The 21,355-nt window shown below is 33.2% G+C and overlaps 1 protein-coding gene and 1 pseudogene across 1 annotated transcript; both read left to right on the top strand.

Annotated features, from left to right (window-relative positions):
- Window positions 1-11,242: 11,242 nt before the first annotated feature.
- Window positions 11,243-12,204, top strand: LOC117906734. Its single transcript, XM_034819899.1, has one exon. The coding sequence runs from the start codon at window positions 11,488-11,490 to the stop codon at window positions 11,944-11,946; it is 459 nt and encodes a 152-aa protein (XP_034675790.1). The 5' UTR covers window positions 11,243-11,487; the 3' UTR covers window positions 11,947-12,204.
- Window positions 12,205-12,746: 542 nt separating this feature from the next.
- On the top strand, window positions 12,747-20,726 carry LOC117906731 (annotated as a pseudogene).
- The last annotated feature ends 629 nt before the right edge of the window (window positions 20,727-21,355 follow it).

The following is a 21,355-nucleotide window of genomic DNA, read 5'->3' on the forward strand; positions in this document are numbered from 1 at the left end:
AAAAAAAAATCACAATCTATGACAAAACAAAAGGTGAAATAGATTTTCGCCAGCTCTACGACCCCGTCTGGCCCACCTTGTTGGCTGTCAAGGTACTCAGGGCCAACTGCCAAAATATCTTCGGATAGATAGATGATTTAAGGCAGATAAGAGTATGCACGGTCTGTGCCACGCTTCGCGTCATGGTCCCGCCCACCATTGTCTGTGAGTTGAAGCTAAAACTTCATCTGTTAACCATGGTTGGTAATAGGCCAACCATGATCAAGACGATTAGAATCATAGCTGTACCCACCTCACTTCGATTATCAGCAAACTATATATAGATAGACAAATTCTACGTAGTGAGGTAGGTTACTTATCACAAAGTAGAAAGCCAAGGAAAATGACTTATGACACTCTCCTTTTTCCTTTTACGGTTTTACACTTTGTTAATCACTTCCACCCTTTGTTAACCACGTCGGAGTTCATCTGTCAATACTTTTACAAAGCATACTTTACCCTAAAAAAATATATATATTTAGTAAAATTTAAAAAACACTTAAAAAATTGAAACATCATTTAATGCTCACCACTTGATCTAGCAATATGACCATAGACTTCAATATGGAGGAATGCATGCAAGTTTTATAAGCATTCAATGGAGGTAGAAGGAGTTGAGCACACCACCAAGGCATTTGATTCAAGCTATAGATCAGTTTCAAAAGGAAAATGAGTAACTTCCTCATCTCCTCTACTGATTGAACTAGTCTTACTCATTAATTGCTCGTTTGACAATAATTTTGGAAGTGCTTTTAAACTTTTTAATACTTAGAAATCTTTTTCATTCAATTGTGAGAAAGCTCGGAAAGGTTTCACACTCTTGAATTTGTTTTATTCAAAAAATTTTTTAGGGTGAGGCAATAATACAAGTCCCAAAGCAAATAACCCGGCACCTAATTGTCAGGCAAATCTTGAGATGGCTCTTCCTTATGAAACTCCGGGTTCCTAGAAACTATGATGTTCCCTTGAATCTACCCCTTGTTATGTTCTACATCCAGTGGGGAACTGAAGGGTATAATCAGCTAAAAAAATACAAGGATCCTTTGGAGGTTGAATGGATCTGGTAAATGACTAACATTTTTTCTAAGCCTATATCAAAAGCAACCCCGTCTAAGTGATTCAAAAATGAAGCAACCCATCAATATTCTATAGACACTAAGGTGACAATGTGAGTGATGAGTTCCAGAACAATAGAAAAACTCTCCAACCAAAGAAGGTTACAAGTTACAACAGCCTTGCCATGCTACTGAATGGCTCCCTGGTAAAATCCATCTTGTTCGAGCTAGAGTTTGAAGTATCGAGCAATTCATTCATATGATCTTTGAGTTTCCTTGCTACAATCTAACTCAAATACTTAGCCTTCCTACTGTAATTTTGGGTGGTGTGCCCTCCGCTCCAGACAGGGTCGGAAGACGATTGGGTGTTAGAACTGGGAACCTAGACAACAAAAATGCAAAAGTGCAGAAAGAAGCATGGAAAGCAACACGAAAAGATCATGGGATCCCAACTAGTAATAGAAAACTGGGTTGAAACTCCTTAAACCTATATATTAGATTGCCTAGAAATTCCTAAGGAATCAACCAGAAACCAAGAAAGATAATCACAGCAAAAAGCAAGCAGAAAAGTTACGTACAAAAACCCTGAAATATAGCAAACACAAATGCGAGAACAAAGCAGAAAATGAAACTAAAATTGAAACCAGTACCATAGAAAGAAAGCAAGAGAAGAAAAGGTACCTCTTGAGGGGCGTAAGGTGTTATGAAATATAAATTGAAAATATAATAATAATAAAAAATAATGCAATAAATAAAACAATAAATAAAATAATGGGTAAAAGTACGTGACAAAACTCTCTTAATTAAACAGGAAACGTTCATAGCACAAGAGTGAGAAATATCCATTATATGAAGATAAAATTACAACATTTCTCTCTATTAAGAAGAGATAATATAAAAGCTTATAAAAGAATGAAAGTCTTTTTGGGATAAATAGTATAAAAGGGAGAAAGACTTTTTATAGGACAAGAAAACTCTTCCATTTTTGTGTTCTTCAACCTTAACAAGAAATGATGTCAAAAGCCTTTGAACAAATGAAAATGCATGTTGTGTTGATAACCCTTGATATACCCAAAATTCAACCAAAATATTCTTGGTAAGAAAACTTGTGGAGCAAGCACAAAGAGTATGCAACAAATGTGAAGGAAATTAGCGACTACCAAGGTATTTATGGGTATTATAGGGACGGTCAAAATCAACTATGTCAAAATATTGAAAAAAACAAACCCCAAAATAATTATAGATTTCCCATGAATTTTAAAAACAAAGTTTACAACTTCAAAGTAATATAATAGAAATTAATCAAAATTCATCAAAATATAAAAAAATAAATTATATATATATATATATATATATATAAAAGACCTTACCTCCATATCAAAGAACTTGTAATCATAAGGAATTAATGAGGTATGAGTAAGCTTGAGTTATTCAATAATCGATATGACCAAGTCACCAAATCTCATACTTATTATAAAACCCACAGCGACAAAACAATGAAGGTAAATTTTTTTTGTTCATGTACTGATCTTTCCATTCTTATATATTACTTCTTTCATAAAAATTTAATGGTTGACTTGATTGTTAAAGGAGGGTCGATCAATTGTCTTCCTCACTCTTAGTGATCTTGTCTATATCATAGGAAGGATGCAATCCCCATGAGCCCATGACTTGCTATGATACGAGAAAGGATATGATAATAATCGACAACATTTTTTAGAAAAGCATAAAATGATTATAATGCAAAGTGCAAACTTGCACAAATGATAAACAATGATAAGAGTTAAAGATATCAAATACTAGTCATACCTTTCGCTTGTTTAGAGAAATGCATTACACCTTAGTACTATACTTTTTTTTACCTAGTACAAGTACAAGAATTTCTCAACCCCTTTGAAATAAATGGAGGTCTTGCTTATCACTAACAACACCATCAAAATGCTTATGATTTTGATTGAAGCAATTTAGCGACATGTTCACAAAGATGAAGAAATGCCTCAAAAGTGGGGGTAGTGATGGGTGAAACCTTGTTACCCCAAGTTGGCCTTTATTAAAGAGACCAAGGAATTAACTTGACAGCTAAAGGAATGACAATCACAAGCCAAGGATGCTAAATTTAATTGACATAGTACCCCTTCATAAGGAAGAAGAAAGAGGTAGGAATGAAAAAAAAATGCAGAGGAGAAGAAAGCAAAGTAACAAAGGTAAGCAAAGTCTAGCCCTTTAGTTGTCCATTAAAGAAAATAGGAAGGGGTTATATAGACTCTTAATTTTGATCCCAATTGATATGATGTGGACCATTTAATTTTTTTTAATGCTCATTTTATATTTTATAAGTTTGTCTTTATTTTCATCATTAGCTTTATTTTATTTTTTTCCCTATCTTTACCCATAAAAAAAAAAATCACATTTCTCTCTCATTTTTTATTTTTATTTTATTTTATTTTGTTTTCCCAATCCCTCCTCCCTTCCCTCATTTTTGTCACATTCCTCTCTTCCATTTCCTTTTGTTATTTAATCTTATCTCTCTTCTCCCACCCCACATTTGAAACTCATGCGGACGAGGGGTGCGGAGAATTGAAAGCAAGGATGATATGAGTGACAAAAGGAGAAAATTGTCCAAAAGAAGCCAGATAGCATTGCATAGTGACAAAACAAAGTCGCATCCCCTTAAAAAGTGGACATTAATTAGACGTTGAATGGCAGGTGAGAAAGCCTTATCCATAGGCGCTGGTGGACCACAGAAGCAGGTTGAAAAACTTGAAAAGGATGTTCATGGTGCATGGTTTCCACCTTGGTTTGCAAGTCATTTAATTCATCGTTTGTTCTTTTATGGAGGTGCAGCGAACATGAACAACCTGCTCTGTTTATGATGATTCAAATGGCCTACAGAAAAGGCCCAAGCTCAAAAATGGTTCAATTAACACTAAATAGATTCCAAAGATAAAGGGTCAATGGTTGGCATATATTAATATATCATTAGCTTCTCGCTTAACCATACATGCTATTATTACTCTCTAACACAAAGTTGTCAAGACATATATTTGGTTGACTGATATAATTTACGATAAGATAAAATAAATTATTTCATTACTTATCTTAAGTTCAACAAATATGGCGAGTAAGGAGATGTATTATCTACATTTTTCCATATATTTTTTATATGAGATTTATTAATCTTAAGACATATTTCCTATATTATATATTATTTTATTTTTTATATTACTTATTTTACAAAATAAAATTTTTTGATTAAAAATTAAATTTATGGTTAAAAAACTAAAAAAAGTTATAAATAATATTAATATTTTTATTATTTAATATATATATATATATATATACATATTATTTTTATTAATTGAATAACATAACATAAAAAAAATTATTTTTAATTATGAATATTGTTAAACATAAGCAAAAATTTATATTTTTAATAGAAAATATTGGAATGCCATATAATTTTTATTTGAAACAAATATTGGACATTGAAAAATAATATATATTCCTTAAAATTCTTCTAATTTGACTTAAATTAGATTATTGATTTCAACAATTTCTTGTAAGCAAAGTTTTAAAGTTGATTACACTAAGCATCATCTTCAACTTCTTAAACACACGTCTTTAGTGGCTTTGTAAAAATATTTGATTTACAAAACTCAAGTTCGATCTCATCATTTCCATGAGTTCTTTAATAATGAAACTTTATGCTTCTTTGTTTCTACCATAAAACAATTAATTATTTGTTAATACAATAGTAGATTGATTATCACATAAAATCTTTTTAGAACCATTTATTCATGCTTCAACTTGGACTCTTTTATTTATGCCTTAACTCATCAAGCATCTTGCGAAGTCAAACTATTTGACATGCTATGGAAGTCACTACCATGTATTTAATTTTTACGGTTAATAATGCTACAACTTGTTGCTTTTTTATGACTATTAGAATGTTTTTGTTTCATGATAAAAAAAAAAAAAAAAACCCCAATATCACTAGTTCTAGTCTTCACATCACTTTCTTAGTCACTAAATTAAAGTTGCTCAAGTAGAAAATTTTACAATCATGAGTACCATTTACATACTTTAAAATTCACTTTACTGTTAGCAAGTGTAATTGATACGGTTTTTGTTAGAATTGATTGATAATTCCCACTTGATAAACAATATTTGGTCTACTATAAATCAAATAATGAAGACTTCCTATTATGCCCTTAAAATATGTGAGATTTATTAATCCTCCAATGTCTTTTTTTTATTTTTTATTTTTTATTTTTTATCTCTAATCATTTTGATATCATTTGTTGGAACTTACATAATTGGGCATTGATAATAATTTTCTAAAACAATATTTTGTTTCATTCTATTTTTTCTAAACCTAATAACAAACCTACAGTTATAATAAACTAAACATAGTTGCACTACCATTCTAATTCATAATTAGATTAGGAATCCTAATTAATATAAAAAAACCTAAATAAATAACAAATACTAATGATTTTCAAATTCTTAAAAATTCTTATCATTGGACTTTTAGGTTGATTACTAATTGCAACATAAGGTTGGTGACACAAATACAATAACTCTTCATGTCATCAAAGTGGCAAAATCCATCTTAGTGAAGGACATTGAAATAAAAATCAAATTGAGTGATTGGAGAAGAGTGTTTTCATTGAGCCAAAGGGCTTTGAAATTCCATAAATATTGTCGAAGGTACGTTGAAGGAATTAGAGAGGAATACAATGGAGACATTTCTACGGCAAACACCCTTAAAGGCTTTTGGAGGCAAACACATATAATGATCCTTTGGTAGGGGTTGCTCAAGGAAAATTAGAATAGACAAGAAAACTATTTGAGTAGAAGTAGAGCATGATCCAATTGATAAGTTGCTATGGTACTTTATTGATGTTGATCTGCATGATGTCAAGGAAGCCCACAAATGATTTGACAAGGCTACCACATATATGATCTAGCGCACGAGAAGTTTCCATCATTCAAACATGGTTCAAGTCATGGAGGAGAGAGATTTTCCAGGAGCATGGTTTAAATTGAGCCGACCATGAATAGTTTTGGTTTTTATTTCCAGCAATGGTTTGATAGCATAATGTTTGGAAATAAGAAGAGAAATTTATTGAATTTTGTTGGTTAATAGGTAATTTGGACACCTTTAAGAAGAGTTTTAGAATCAATAATAAAATGGATTTTAGAGCCTAAACTTGGTTCCCATCTATTCATTTCTCTATTTTGTGATTTTACATTATTTTCAACCATGGTTATATCTTGTATTATTTTATGAGACATTGTATCCATTAATTAATTAATCAACTATTACAAATGCCTCAATTCACTTAGTAGAAATCAATATATTTTAAGGATCAGTGGGCGTATCCTATACCTTTCCATTGAGTAACTTGACCTTTGAACTTATTCTCAATTTGTGTCTTGTTACCTTTTTAGGAGTCATTTAAGATCCTTTAAGGTAAGATTAACTGCTTTGAGTTTCATTTTTTTATATTATTTTCCTTAAAAAATAAACTAAGTGACAATGCTAAGCCATATAAATAAATAAAAGTGCATTTTTTAAAAGCATAAAAAATAAAATAAAAGAGTGTGTAGTGTACCACTTAGTAGAGGTCCATAAAGGGGAATTATATGTTTGTTTGAAATGAATGAAGTGTGTAACATTGGAGTTGTGTCTTGTGTTGAGCTAAGGGCAGTTTGTAACTAGTGTTTAGTGATTAAAGTCGTAAATTATACTTTAATGACACAATTAAAAAGAAAATTAGGTGATAAAAAGGCTTAATTCATCACACTTAACTTAAATTATTGTTAAGACCCTAACTATGAGTCTAACGTATATCTTGTGTTAAAATATAGGTTTAAGAGATAAAAATGATGCAAGTTACAAGAACCTTTTTCATCCATGATAGTGAAGGAGCTAGATGTGCATATAAGAAGCTTTAAAAGTTTTCAAACATGATGAGAGTTGTAACAAATACAAATGGAGCAATGCATAGCATGAGAGGTGAGAAATTAATATTATGAAGAGAAATGGAGAGCACACAAACATGAGAAAGAAGATTAGAGGTTATAACTCAATGTTTAACATGAGAATTATAATTCAAACCTGACAACAATATATATCATGACTTTGGCATGATTTTTGAAGAACTTCTTAAGATTAATTTTAATCAAATTAATATTATTTCAAAGTTTGAGAAGTCAAAAGTCTAACGCTTCTAATAGTTTACAAATCATAGATAAAATAAAGAAGTTATGATCATGACAACTAGGTGGAACTAAAGTGTCATTTCGAATTTGAAATGGTGATTCCAAAAATTTAACTTAATGATTTCAAAATCCATTTCAAAATGATCCTAATTTCAAAATCACACATTGCCACTTTAGGATTTCACCATCTCCGGCTCAAGGATTGCCTTTTGGGTCATCCATTCACCCTAAGTGGGCTCCACATAATTCAAAATCAAGATTTTATTATTTTTTATTTGTTTTTAGATAATTATTTAGGAAATATTTTTTTCCATTATTATTGATTAATAAATTATTTTTTATTTCTTTAACTTTCAAAAATGATTCTTTATCTTTTTTTAATGGATTGCGGATGTGATAACACACCCATGAAAGACCAAAGAACTTTTTTGGACAAGGGTTAAGGCTTATAGGGAAACAATGAGAAATTAAACTCGATAATGGAATGAATGATTAATTAAAAACATAATTAATGAGATTACAAATACCCTCCAATATTGTGTTGAATCAGGGGACGGTATTATTATCCATTCCTAAACACTAGGGAATTTTTTATTTTAATTCTTGATCTATAATTATCTAAGGTTATCATTATTATCTACCTTAAAACAAATCTATACGGAGTCGTAAAGACCTACAAATCTTAGACCCAAACCAAAATTTCAACTTCATTAATCTAATAAATAATTCAAACTTAAATAAAATATTACACATAAGGAGATAGATGCAACCCTAAGTTATTGAATTTAAGCTGATATCGTTTAGCCCATATTTTGAATGTCACCAAATTTATACAAATAAATACCTTTATTTTGCCTAAAGCCCTAAGCCCAAAGTTAGATTATGGAAACCCTAATCTTAAACATTTGAATAAAAAATCAATAGATTCTTGCATTTTTAATTTAGACATATTTAAAAAATCCAATTTCATTTTAATAGATATTCAATCTTCAATTTAAAGAATTTGGTTGAAGTAATCCTATAGACCCAACTCGATAAATTCCATATACTAGTCTTTGAGAATGATACTCAAAGTACTATAAAAATCATAGTGGTTTTTTCTCTAATTTTTCTTAGCAAAAGTTGTTATGTATAAGACTTAGTTTTGAGGACAATAGAAAATAGTAGTCACCTAGACTAAAAATAGGAAAATAATTGTCCATACATAAGACAACCCCTCAATGATAATAATAGTATTTAATGTAATGAGACATACATTGAATGCAATTGGATGTCACTCTATTCTTAAAGAACAATGATCATATTTACATGATGGAATCTTCGTCAAATACGATTGCATGTCATCCTTATAATTACAATATCACTAAGACCTTACCCCTAAATGAAGAAACTTATAAATTATTTCTTAAGGTCACATTAATTAGATACGAGTAGGCCTAAATTATTTAATAACTAGTATGTCTAGCCATCAAACCAATCAAATCTCAAACTCTCTGTAAATCATGTAACAACTGAACAATGAAACTATGACTTTTCAACTTATGCACTAATCATCCAATTTCTATTTATTTTTCTCTTCCTTAAAAATTTCATGGTTAACTTGATCGTCAAAGAAAGGTCAGCAAATTGGCCTTCCGTCTCTAATCAGTCCTCTTCTGTAGTGAAGGAAGAATACAATCTTCTTGAGCTTACCTCTTGTCATGATAGAAGAAGAGGACACAATAAGTATAATATAATGATGAGTTGTAAACACAATTCCCTTACTTTTTTTTTATATATATATTTTTTAATTTTTAAAATTTTAAATCTAAGTTGATTTCAATATTATATTGTCTTTTATCATCCAAATTACATATACAATTAAATAGAAATAATTTAACTTAATTTTATTTTTTTATTTTTTCATATATTCATAACAAAAAATTTACCGATCATTTAAAAATTTTATGACATTCATTTTTAATAAATTATATTTATTTTTAATATAAGTTAAACTTTAAAAAATAAAAAAATAAAAAGTGAAATAGGATGGGTGGATAAGAAAAATACTCATGCTTAACTTGATTGTTTTTTTTTTCTTTAATGGGATGTGAATAGATTTAAATAATTAAGTTAGGGTAGGATGGGCTGACTCACCCAATTGACATTCCTAAGCCCAACCCAACTAGCATTATTTTAATGGATTAGCTTGTTAAGTACACCTTGTGAAGCTTAATTTAAACCCTATGAATTGAAAGGTGATGATTAAGCCCTAACAAGACTTTCAATATATGAAAAGGTCATCTCCGCTCCATGAATAAAAGGCATTACAAAATACTTTAAGGAGCTAGAAAGGGATGAATGACACACTTTGATCATTTAGACTCATAACGAATTCTTATTAAAGTTAAAACTAAAACTTTAATGGATAATTATGGTTGTAAAAACCTAACCATGATTAAGATGGTCAAAATTATAATTGTAGCCATCTAAATTGAGTCATCATTGACTCACATATTGGTTGACAATATAACGAGTGATGTAAATTACTTTTAATCAAGTGGAAGCTAAACCAAAACCCCTTTTGTTTTTCTCTTTACTTTTATTTTCCATTAACTAACTTAATTGGAGAAGGTATATTTTGAATTCCAATTATCCTTCTATAAAAATCATAATTGATCATTGGAGTATCATATATATTAAGTATTACATATTGTTAAACATATTATAATATGGAATTAAATATAATATACAAAAAAATTAACTAAGTGCATGTTTGAATTTTTTTATTGTTTATTTTTTAAAAATAGAAAATTTTATATAAAGTATATGAATTCTTATAAAAAAAAATTATATAGATATAGTATCAATTATATATAAAGTATATGAAGACTTTTTTAAATAGTGAACAATTTTCACATCCTCAAATTTTTAAAATTTGAAAAATAATTTATTAAAAAATACATAGTAAATTTTTACTTATTTATTTATTTATTATTATACAAGAGGTTTTATATTTTATATGGAATTTTTTATTCTTAACAATAAAAAATAAAAAAATTTCCAAATTTAACTTAAATGATCTTATGTTTATAATAAGGCCAATTTGGTGGAATTCAAATCATTAGTTCAATTAAGCATATTTTGTCAATGTTTTGTCACAAATTTCAATAATATCCATTAGAAATTTTCGTCCATGCCATTAATGAATGGATGGAAAATCCACCCAATGAATTGAGGAGAGACCACATCCTAAGCTTTCATGCCAATAAATGGGGAGCTTGAGGGAGTAACGCGTGAATTAAGCGGCAGTCTACAAGGCAACCACTTCATCGTATAATCAATTGTTGCATTGAAAATAAATTAATAATGCCATTCATCATTTGCCTACTTATAATGACAAGACTAAACATTTTCTGACGTGGAGGATGACAAAACGTACAAATTTGAAATTAGCATCAAAATAATCAGGTATACACATCTTCCACTAAAAAACTAATTATCCCATGAGTTCCATGGAATGGAGGGTCTCTTACAAATTCCTCCGCTCGTTGAATACTGATCATATATGGTCACACCAACCCCTCAATATGACGGTTCAATAACTCACCCGACCCTCCCATCCAACCCATATTTTCCAGCCATTCAATATGCTTTCTTGTCACTCCCATCATTTCCACCTTCTTCATTCAAGGAGAAATTGTATTTTTAAAATAAAATTATGAAAATATTCATGATATTTCTTATATTTTTCATTGAAATATGAGAAATCTAAATAATTTCTTACACAATGTGGTGGACAAATATATTTTGATGATTGACTAACATATGGAGGATGCTGCTGGGAGGCTTCGATTTGCAATTATTTGCACTGGTAACTAACAAAACTCATGAGGTGAGGGTGCTTACAATGAAAGTCAAAGGTTGAAACCTTCGGCTGTCAACTCTCTAGTTTTCAAATTTGGCCTTCGTTCTACAGTGGTGTGCTTTGAAAATGTTTATTTGCGTTCACACATATTTTCCAAACTAGCTACTGCTTCTTCCTCCCCTCTACAAAACCCCCCACTCCAACTCCACCCCCAAGCTCCTCTCCATTTTTGTGTCAATTTCTTTCAGATATACCTCTCCCCCCGTTTCTCTCTTTTTCTGTAATTGCGATTTTCTCAGCTACCAAACAAAGAGCAACATGAGAGCAAAGGCGCAAAGCCAAAACAGGTTCATGCGGATCATCACAATACCCATAAGAGTTCTGAGCAAAGCAAGGGATTTTTATGTCCGAAGTTTGAGGGATGCAGCGGAGAGAGTGAGTTGCGGCAACGCTATGGGCTGCCCAGGAGTGCACATCTCCACCTTGCCTAAGAGCTTCAGCGTTAGCTCTTCCAGGTCCAGTGATGGTGAGGACGTTGGGAGCCTCAGTAGATCTGTCTCCGCCAGTAGTTCCAGTAATAGGGTTGATATGAATGTGTTTCTGCAGCCACCCAGAATGGGATCGAGGGCCGCGCCTAGGAGCTGCAGTGTTGGGATGGGTAGAATTGATGAAGACAGGCCTTGTGATTTTGAGGAAGATAGTTTCAATGTCAAGGCTGATTTTCTGTATCCAAGAAGCCGAAGCTATGCTGTGACAAATAGAAGAGTTGGGTTCTGATATCTCTGTGTGGATTCACATATTAGAAATTCAGAATAATTCTAATGGCAAATGTTAAAATACCTCACCTCCATATCCATGGCTTCAATTCTTTCATTTTTGTTTGTTGTTTCAAATCCAGAATGGGTCTTGTGTATAGATTAGTACACGAAGTGTAATAGTTGTCCAAGAACGGGCTGCTGAATGGAGTTCTTACTTCTTAGTTCTTACTTCTTTGACTGAATGTATACATGAAGTAGAAAATACTTCTTCTTCGAACTGCTAGCTTGATGAGATATGGTTCTTTCCTTCCACATAAACTCAAATTTAGAGAAATAAAGAAATAAGCCAACTAGTCCAAAGGATTTGAATAGAAAAATTACTCCAAATAAACCAAACCAGTCTGATTGGTTTGAATGGCATTTCTGCAACTACAGCCTTCCTCGTGTCCCTTTGGGCCTTTAGCAAGTCAATTGAATTAATTATTAATAACTGAATAAAATGGGTGTGGGTGAAGCAAAAGTGAGGTGTGGATAAATTAAGTAGAGGCCACTTGCTGTACAATTGGTTGCAAGGGGTTGACCATCACCATTATTATTCCTTCTAAATCACATCCTCGAAGAAGTTTTCTGCTCTACCATTTTCTAAGCTTCCTCAAAAAATGGACCTTGAGGCTTGAGCCTCTATCGTGTTGTGGCCAGTGGCCACAAGAAAAAAGAAAGACCCATGTAAAATCAAAGGAAGTTTACTTCAAATGGTATGCAAAATCAGCTTAGGACAAGCGTGGGCCAAATTGTCCAAGTCGAAGCCCATACGAGAGAAACGGCCGGTCCGGGAGTGTTTGAGTGGGCCATAGCGTCCCTGACTTTGTGAGCAAAGAGAGAGAGTACACAAGCGAGGCCCAGACGAGGCCTGAGAAAAAATAAACCGAGAGTAGAGGAGCGTCGTGGAAGAGTGTGGAATTGGAGGCATGGTGGTGGTGGACAGAGCAAGCAACGTGTCGCAGCTTGGCGAAGTGGACGACCTGGATGAAGAGCCCGGCGAGGTGATCGAGTCGGCGCCTCCACTCCGCGTTGGCCAGGAGAGGGAGCTCAACAACTCAGGCCTCAAGAAGAGGCTTCTCCACAAAGGAATTGGCTGGGAGACCCCTGACTTTGGCGACGAAGTCACTGGTATTATCACTCCATTATTCCCTTCCAATTTGTCTCTCTTTTTTCCCTTTTCCTGCGTTGTTTTCCTGTACTGGAAAAGTTTTTGCGATGGCTTTGTTTAAGATGGTTTTGATTGGATTCAGTTCACTACGTGGGTACTTTGCTTGATGGGGCACTTTCGATTCCACCAGAGATAGAAATGAGCCCTCGACCTTCACGCTTGGTCGTGGTGAGTCTTTGATTTTTTATTTTTTATTTTAATTGTTAAATCTTTCATGATTGTTGAGTTTTTTTTTTCTCCTTAGGTGAAGTTGTTGATGGATTGGATCAAGGGATTGTTACCATGACACAGGAGGAAATTGCATTGTTCACGGTGCCTCCTCATTTGGGGTATGGAGAAGCGGGCCGCCAGGGTGTTCCTCCCAATTCGGTAGTTCAATTTCAAGTGCAGCTCATTTCGTGGATCACAGTGGTGGATGTGTGTAGGGATGGTGGAATCATCAAGAAAATTTTGGAGAAGGGAAATAGGAATGTGCAACCCGGAGATTTAGACGAACTTCTTGGTAATTATTCTGTAATTTTTGTTCCTTTAATTTGGTGAATTTGCTTCAATGCCTGTGCTTTATGTTTCTACGAAAGTCTCAGCTACATCGCCTCAAGAGTAATAATTGGGGATTTTGTTTGTAATACAGTGAAGTATAAAGTGAAACTGGTTGATGATACTATTGTTGCACAAACCCCCGAGGAAGGAATCGAGTTTTACATGAAAGATGGTAATTTACTGTTGATTAATGGCTGCTTTCTTGGTTAAGCAATAAAGGATATGCGAGTTTTATTAAATAAACCGTTTTGTGATAGTTGAGAAATGTGTTTCTTTCAGGTCAGTTTTGTCCAGCAATGCCAAAGGCAATCAAGACCATGAAAAGTGGAGAGAAGGTTAAATTAATTGTTCAACCCCAATGTATGCTTCCCAGTATCCTTATTATTAACATTCTCTATCACAGTTTTAGGTCTTATTCATCATTAATATTGCTTGTTATGTGTGTCTTCGACTAACTATGAGAACGTGCGATATGAAATTGCTCCCATGGTTTTAAGAAAAAAAAACCCATTGATAAGTTAACTAATAGAGAGTGTGTTTAATCCTTTTTCTCTCTTGATACAGAAACAGCTTGACTTTGCTATCTTAAACTAGGATTTGTAACATCAAACCATTTTCTGCCTATCTTATTGCATACTTCAAATATCAGAATAAATTACAGTTAAGTTGTGTACCTATCACTTTGAGCCTTTGCTTGAAAAATATCCTCAAGGTGTAAATTTCAAAACTCACTAGATAAACAAGCAGTCTCACGACCTTGAAAAGGTTCAAGATTTTGAGAGAATTTGGCAAATCAATTGAATGACTTAATATAACTTAATAACTTAATTTAAGTTATTAAATAAATTATGCATATTTGGTACAATAACTTAATATTACAACTTTAAGTGTTAAGTCAAAATAGTTAACTTGTTCTTAATACTAAATATTTTTTGCCTCATTTCCCTATACCAGTGAGAGTATATTTTACAACCATGATTCCATATTAATGACTCATTTTTTATGATAAATATTTTGTGGTTATTTTATATACCTACAATACTTTAAATATGGATGTTTAATAAATAAATTTATTGATTAAAAGTAATGAAATAAATGAGTTAAAATCAATGAGGTAAACAACCTTAATATTTAAAGTAAAAATCAAGTAATAAGTTTTAAGTCAACAAATTAAGAATAATTTAACTTAAAGTTAGTTTAAGTCATTAAGTAATAGAAGTATTAAATTTTACCTAATGCCCTCTTAGCCTTGACAAGATGGCAATTCTTGCTTCAATGGCTGGGCAAAGAGCAATCTGCTTGCATAGTTATGGCAGGCCTTGTCATAATGCATTGGGTAGGATAATATCTCTCTTTGGACCTTCTACTAGTGAAACTGGCAATAACTAGATTGGATCTGTTATATATACACGAGGCAAGAATCATGAAATGTGAAAAGAAAAAGCTCTAGTTCTAAGTAAAAGACATAGAAGGGAAAAATGAAAACTAAATAATTTGAAATAGTTACATTTTCAAGTCAATATGACAGAAAATACAAACACTGCAGGAGGAGATGTAATATAGCTGCACTCTCCTATAAGGAAATGGGACTATGAGTTTGAATGGGTTAGAGGAGCTTGCTGGATGATTTATCATCTCATCCTTGGGTTATTGAAATTTATAGCATTTTTAATTTTTTTTTTCCTGAATCTCAGTCCATTAACAGAGTCATGTATAGGGGCAAGTAAAGTAAGAAGGTGATACCATACTTAAAATGTACATGCATGTGTCGTATGGTTGCACTCATTATTTCTCTAAAGATTGTTATATTATGCCAGCACTGGTTTTGATTATCATAATTAGATTATATCAAGATGAATTTATGAAAAACTTTCAATCCTCTTCTGCCTTTCAACCATTAAAATTCCAGGATCCTTGTCACAGTTGAAAAATCTTACTTTAATCTGAAAAGATAATTGCAGATGCCTTTGGAGATGTGGGCAGAGATGCAGAGAATGAGTTTCCATTGATTCCACCAAGTTCTGTGCTGATCATTGATCTGGAATTGGTATCCTTCAAGCCAGTTATTGATGTTACTGGTGATTCCAAGGTATTCAAGAAGATTTTGGTAGAGGGGGCAGACACTATTGCTGCAAATGAAGGTGCAACTGTTACTGGTATGTATATTAAAGTTTAAGCAATGTTGTCAAAAGCAGTTAAGATGTCAAAGCAATCATAGTTGGAATTTGGATCAGTTCTGGAATGAAATTGGAAGTCTGCAAAAATTTGAAGTGCCATATATGGATGCATGGATTTATTTGAGCCCAACAATATGTTATACAGTGAATAATGGAGTGTTGGTGTTCTGTGGTGACACACTAACATGTCTCAGGCCTTTAAGCTTCACACTCTGCTTTCAAGCTTTATGAACACCATTTGGTCAACTATATCTTATCTTGTGATAAGACATTGATTTCATATCTAGTATAAACTCACTGTTGCCAACACAGGGTAACTTTTCAGATAAAGGTCTATGTAGATTAATAAAGACGAAGGGTGAAGATAGTTTGTTTTAAGACTTCACTTTCCAGAGAGGTTTGGCATTTTCCCTTTCCCTCTTTCCTGTCATTATGACAACTTGTTCAATAAATTTCCTTTCCCATGGGCATTTATCTGTGTTCTTGATTTCAATGCATTCAGAAAAAAAAAAAAAAAAAAACTCTCATCTCCTGGATTTATTTTATTTTCATTTTACCTTTGGACCTTTTTCTCATGTCTTCACATCTAGGCTGGTAATCAAAATAATAGGATCAAGCTTGGAAATATGTTCAATGCATTCAATGAGTGATTTTCCTCTTCAGAACAGTCCTTGCATGAGAAATCTTCTCAAATAAAAAAGGGCAAAAAAATCATAGCTTAATTGATGAAGATTCAAGCTCTGCAAACAACAAAAGAGAAGTAGGCGTCTCATGAATATAGAATATATACATTAGGTTTTAACATGGAACTGATCATCATGCATCGTTCATTTAATTTGTTGAAATTTTCAAGCAAAAGATGTTCTCTACCCTGGAGATGTCAATTAAATGAATTTGCTCTGCTTCAAAGGCATCATGGAGCCTGCACCAACTTATGATTAATCCATTTAGTAATTTCAAATTGTTCTATGTTATCTTCAACTTTTGCAGTTAGGTATACAGCTAAGCTGGAAGATGGCACTATATTTGAGAAAAAAGGTTTTGATGGAGAAAATCCATTGCAATTTATCACAGATGAAGGTCAGCCCAACTGTAATTTTTTCAATCTTCCTTTTCTGAACCATCATAATGGAAACCTGGAGTTATCCATTACTAGTTTCTGCCTTTACTGTTTGTAGAACAAGTTGTTTCTGGGTTAGACCAAGCAGTGGCAACGATGACGAAGGGGGAGCGGTCAATTGTGACAATACATCCTGAATATGGATATGGAAGCATTGAAGTTAAGCGGGACATTTCTATTGTTCCGCCAAGTTCAATTATAATCTATGAAGTTGAAATGTTAGATTTTGTCAAGGTAATTGCCATGGTCAAATGGTTGAATTAAAGACGAGATGATGTTGGCTGTCCTGTGATATGATCATCTAATATGTAGAAACTATTCATCAAAATAATTAAATGAATAAATTGATAAATAAAAAATTTAAATTTCCAGATGCTGACCATCATTATTCATGCTATGTTTGCACATGCTAGTAAAATTGTGACCGATCTAGATATAAAATGGCCTTCCTGTTTTTAACTTCCTCTGGATGTTTGTGACTTCCAAGTACATTTTCTGGTCCATAAAAATCAATAACTCCATAAGGTTTTGTTGAGGTTTTTACAACTTCCTAGCACATTTTCAAGTCCATAAAAATCAGTACCTCCATAAGGTTTTGTTGAGATTTTTACAATTTTGTCCATCTTAATATTTATAGGAAGATTTTTTATTTTTTTTTTGTCGGGGGGCATGAATTTTACAGTTTGTTATTGGATGCTAAATTTTGTAAAGTCTATTTGGTTGTAATTATTGTTTTTTGTTATCTACACATATAGTTAGATGATAAAAGCTCATGTTTTTGTCAGTACAAATTAAATGGTACCGGTTTTTTTATATAAATTGTTTCTGCTTAATCTACTTGCTAACTAATATATTGTTCCTACATTCACTTCTTGAGATATAATACTAAATTTTTTCATCATTCTATTTCGTCTTCATTAAAAGGAGAAAGCACCATGGGAGATGAGTGATCAAGAGAAAATTGAGACAGCTGGAAGAAAGAAAGAAGAAGGCAATCTACTATTTAAGAGTGGGAAGTATCAACGAGCACGAAAAAAGTATGACAAGGTGGCCCCCTGCCTGATTTCTCTTAAATTGTGCTTCTTTGGCATCCATGTCTTATAAACTTAAATTGCTATTTGTCTTTTACTATCAGGCTGCTGACTATGTTAGTGAATGTGGAATCTTTGGCGATGGTGACCACAAGGTAGTCAAAACATTGCAAGTGTCTTGCTGGTTGAATGGTGCAGCATGTTGTCTCAAACTAAATAACTTCCGGGAAGCAATCGAGCTATGTTCGAAGGTAAAGAGAGAAATGAGAAGCAATCGTTACACTTTTAAAATATCAATGCAGCAGACAGCATGTGAATTTTCTTAATAGGAAGAGAAAACTAAGAATTTGTGAGGCTACAAAGATTGGAAAATTTGTGGAACTGGAAAGGTTGGTGGTAAGCACATATGCAAAGGAAGGAAATTAAGAACCGCTCTGATGTGAGGGAAGGGAATTCATAGCAATCTTTACCTAATGATAAAAATGAAGCAGATGTGATCCCTGAGGTTAGAAGTCTGAGCTGCTGGTAACTCTGAATGTTTTAAAATATGCTTGTAGTAATAAAATCTTCAAACTTGTTATTTCAAAAACTTATGGTAAATTGGTGGCTAAAACTTCAACAACCTCATGTTTTTCTCCAAGATGCTTTAGTGGTTGCTGGGGTTTTATCCCCCTATCAGTGTTCTTTCAGTAGCTGTTGCGGTTGCTGGGTGGTAAAGACATGCCACATCATCATAGAAATTCACTGTTGTGATTTAACATAAAAGGGTAATGGATGGATTAATAAAACACCTTATTCATTGAAGTGATGGCTGCACCATGTCATGTGGCATGTTAGATGAGTGCCAAAATGGCAATTGCACGAAGATAAAAAGCTCATCATATTGGAGCTGGACCCTGGCAACTCTCACTTACTGTTTACTATATTTGTTTTCTTTATTTGGTAATTCAAGTGTACGCGTCCTTTCATATGTTTGAACTTTTTCTCATGTTCCTGTGCTTCAATCTGCAAATGATATTTTCAGACTAAGTGGAATGGCATAAAGGTTGGTAATCCTCTAAGACTGTCAATGATGATCTCCTACAGGTTCTAGATATTGAGTTCCACAATGTGAAAGCTTTGTACAGGCGAGCACAAGCTTATATGAAAACTGCTGATTTGGACTTGGCTCAATTGGATATCAAGAAAGCCCTTGAGGCTGATCCTCAGAACAGGTAATCATAAGTAACTGATACATTCCTAATTCACTAAATCTGCTATATTTTGTGGAGCATTTTTGGTTCTTTTTCAGGGAGGTGAAATTAATGCAAAAGAATTTGAAACAACTTCAAGGTGAGAGCAACAAGAGAGATGCAAAACTCTATTCCAACATGTTTGCACCTATGAGAAATGACACTGCTGTAGCAACAAAGGTAAGTCTCTTTGATGAGTTTTAATGATTTAAAAGTTTGAAAGAACTAAGGCACCACTAGGCAGGCTTCTTAGCAAGCAATCAAATTTTTTTAACATCCTTGAATATACTTACATGAAATTTGGTTACCTGATTTTTAGTATGAGCAAAATCTTGTGCTTTTAAAAATATTTCAATGACCCTCAGCCTAACCTCAATTTTATCATCTATAATACCATCATTGTTACCATTACCTTCACCTCTTCCATAATCACTGCCATAACCCATAATCCATTCCCACCCCCTCATTACCGTTCACCACCACCAACATGGCAGCTGTTGTAAACATCAAGCTCACATTTCAAAACAGTAATTTTCTATTGGATAAAAGCAAACATAGTGGTGCCAATTTTCCTCTTGATTTGCTAGTCCATGAGGACGACCAAGGGTGTGTTGGAAAATCCAATAAAAGTGGAATCATTCTGTGGAACTTTCCATATCAAAACATTTGGAGGCACAAATCCATCATCTAGAATGGTGTTGCTGTTACAGAAATCGAATTTTCATTGAAAATGATTTAAATTGAGGTGGTTTGTTTTTGCTGGACAACAATAAGAGTCCATCTTGTGCCTCTAGATGCCTTTACCACTGGTCTATGACAGCTTTGGAAAGATCCTGACTTTCAACAAAATAAAGTTGAGCACAAGAAAATTAGAAAATGGACCAGATGCCATGAAACACAATGAAATGATAGGGTCACTGTTGGACGTCCTAACATACATTGTATTACTTTTTTAGAAAAGTTATGAATTAGTTAACTACAATTGTAAACAAATGAATTGGTCATTCTGCAGAAATTGAAGGTTGAGAAAGCTGAGGATAAGAAAGGAGATGCAGAGGTGGTCGCAACAGAAATGGAAAAAGTTGCTGTTAGTTCTGACAGTGGAATGGCTGTTGATTCTTGTTGAGTCATATTTTGATCCATCATATATCTGTAAAGTAATCCAATTATGAACCAAGAAGAACTAATTGGTCAGCAGAATGCTTCCAAATTGACCTCAAGTAAAGCAAAGGGGTTCAAGAGAGATGGGGTAGAGTGGGATACAACGGACTTGTAGTTGTATGATTCTGACTTTCTTACTTTTTCTTGAAAAGAAGCAAGAGTGAGTGAGAATACAGGCAGAGGAAAAACTTACCATTGGTTTGGCTCTGGTGTAGTATGGAAATAGCCAGCCAAATCTTTGTGGAGTTGTATTCCTTGGGTTTACCTTCCTTTTTACACCATTTTGCAAAATAATAGTATTATACATATCGAGATGGAAAATTTTGCATTTGCCTTCATGCATTAGTTTAATGCTATTTTCTGCATTGTTGTATACAAATTTATACACAATACGTCTAACAAAATAGGCTCATCGCCAGGTGTTTTCTGGGTAAACCATCTGCTCCATTCTCATTGATAGGTGGATTAGTAGAGGGCGTGTCCAGGACAAGGTTAACTTTAATTGGGGATCGTCTGGCCATGCTACCCACAAAATGTCAATTGAGAACCAAATTTTCCAACTCTTGCAAGGCTTTATTTTTCATTTTCAGAAGTAGGGCAATTGTAGAGGATAAGCACACTTGAACAGTTCATCACGATGATGACCCTTTCTCTTTGGTGATTATGGACATCCATTCCGAAAAGGGTCAGAGTCATTCATTAGAAAAAGGCTCGGAGGTTTTTTCCTTTGCAATTATGGGACTGCCGGCTCAAGCCCACTTCCAGGGAGAAAGGAGTGCAATTATGAGAAGGCCGGCACAAGCCCAGTACTTTCAAGCAGTTCAAAAACTTGATGAAGAGTATTCTCACTTTTTCTTCATTTTTTCTTCTTTGTAACTAGAGTTCTAACCTGGGTGTTGATTTTGCGCTTACAATTTTGCAGTCATTTTTGTGCTTATAAACAAATTCGAAACAGAG

The sequence above is a fragment of the Vitis riparia genome, chromosome 18 (assembly GCF_004353265.1).
Source record: "Vitis riparia cultivar Riparia Gloire de Montpellier isolate 1030 chromosome 18, EGFV_Vit.rip_1.0, whole genome shotgun sequence".
Lineage (NCBI taxonomy): Eukaryota > Viridiplantae > Streptophyta > Magnoliopsida > Vitales > Vitaceae > Vitis > Vitis riparia.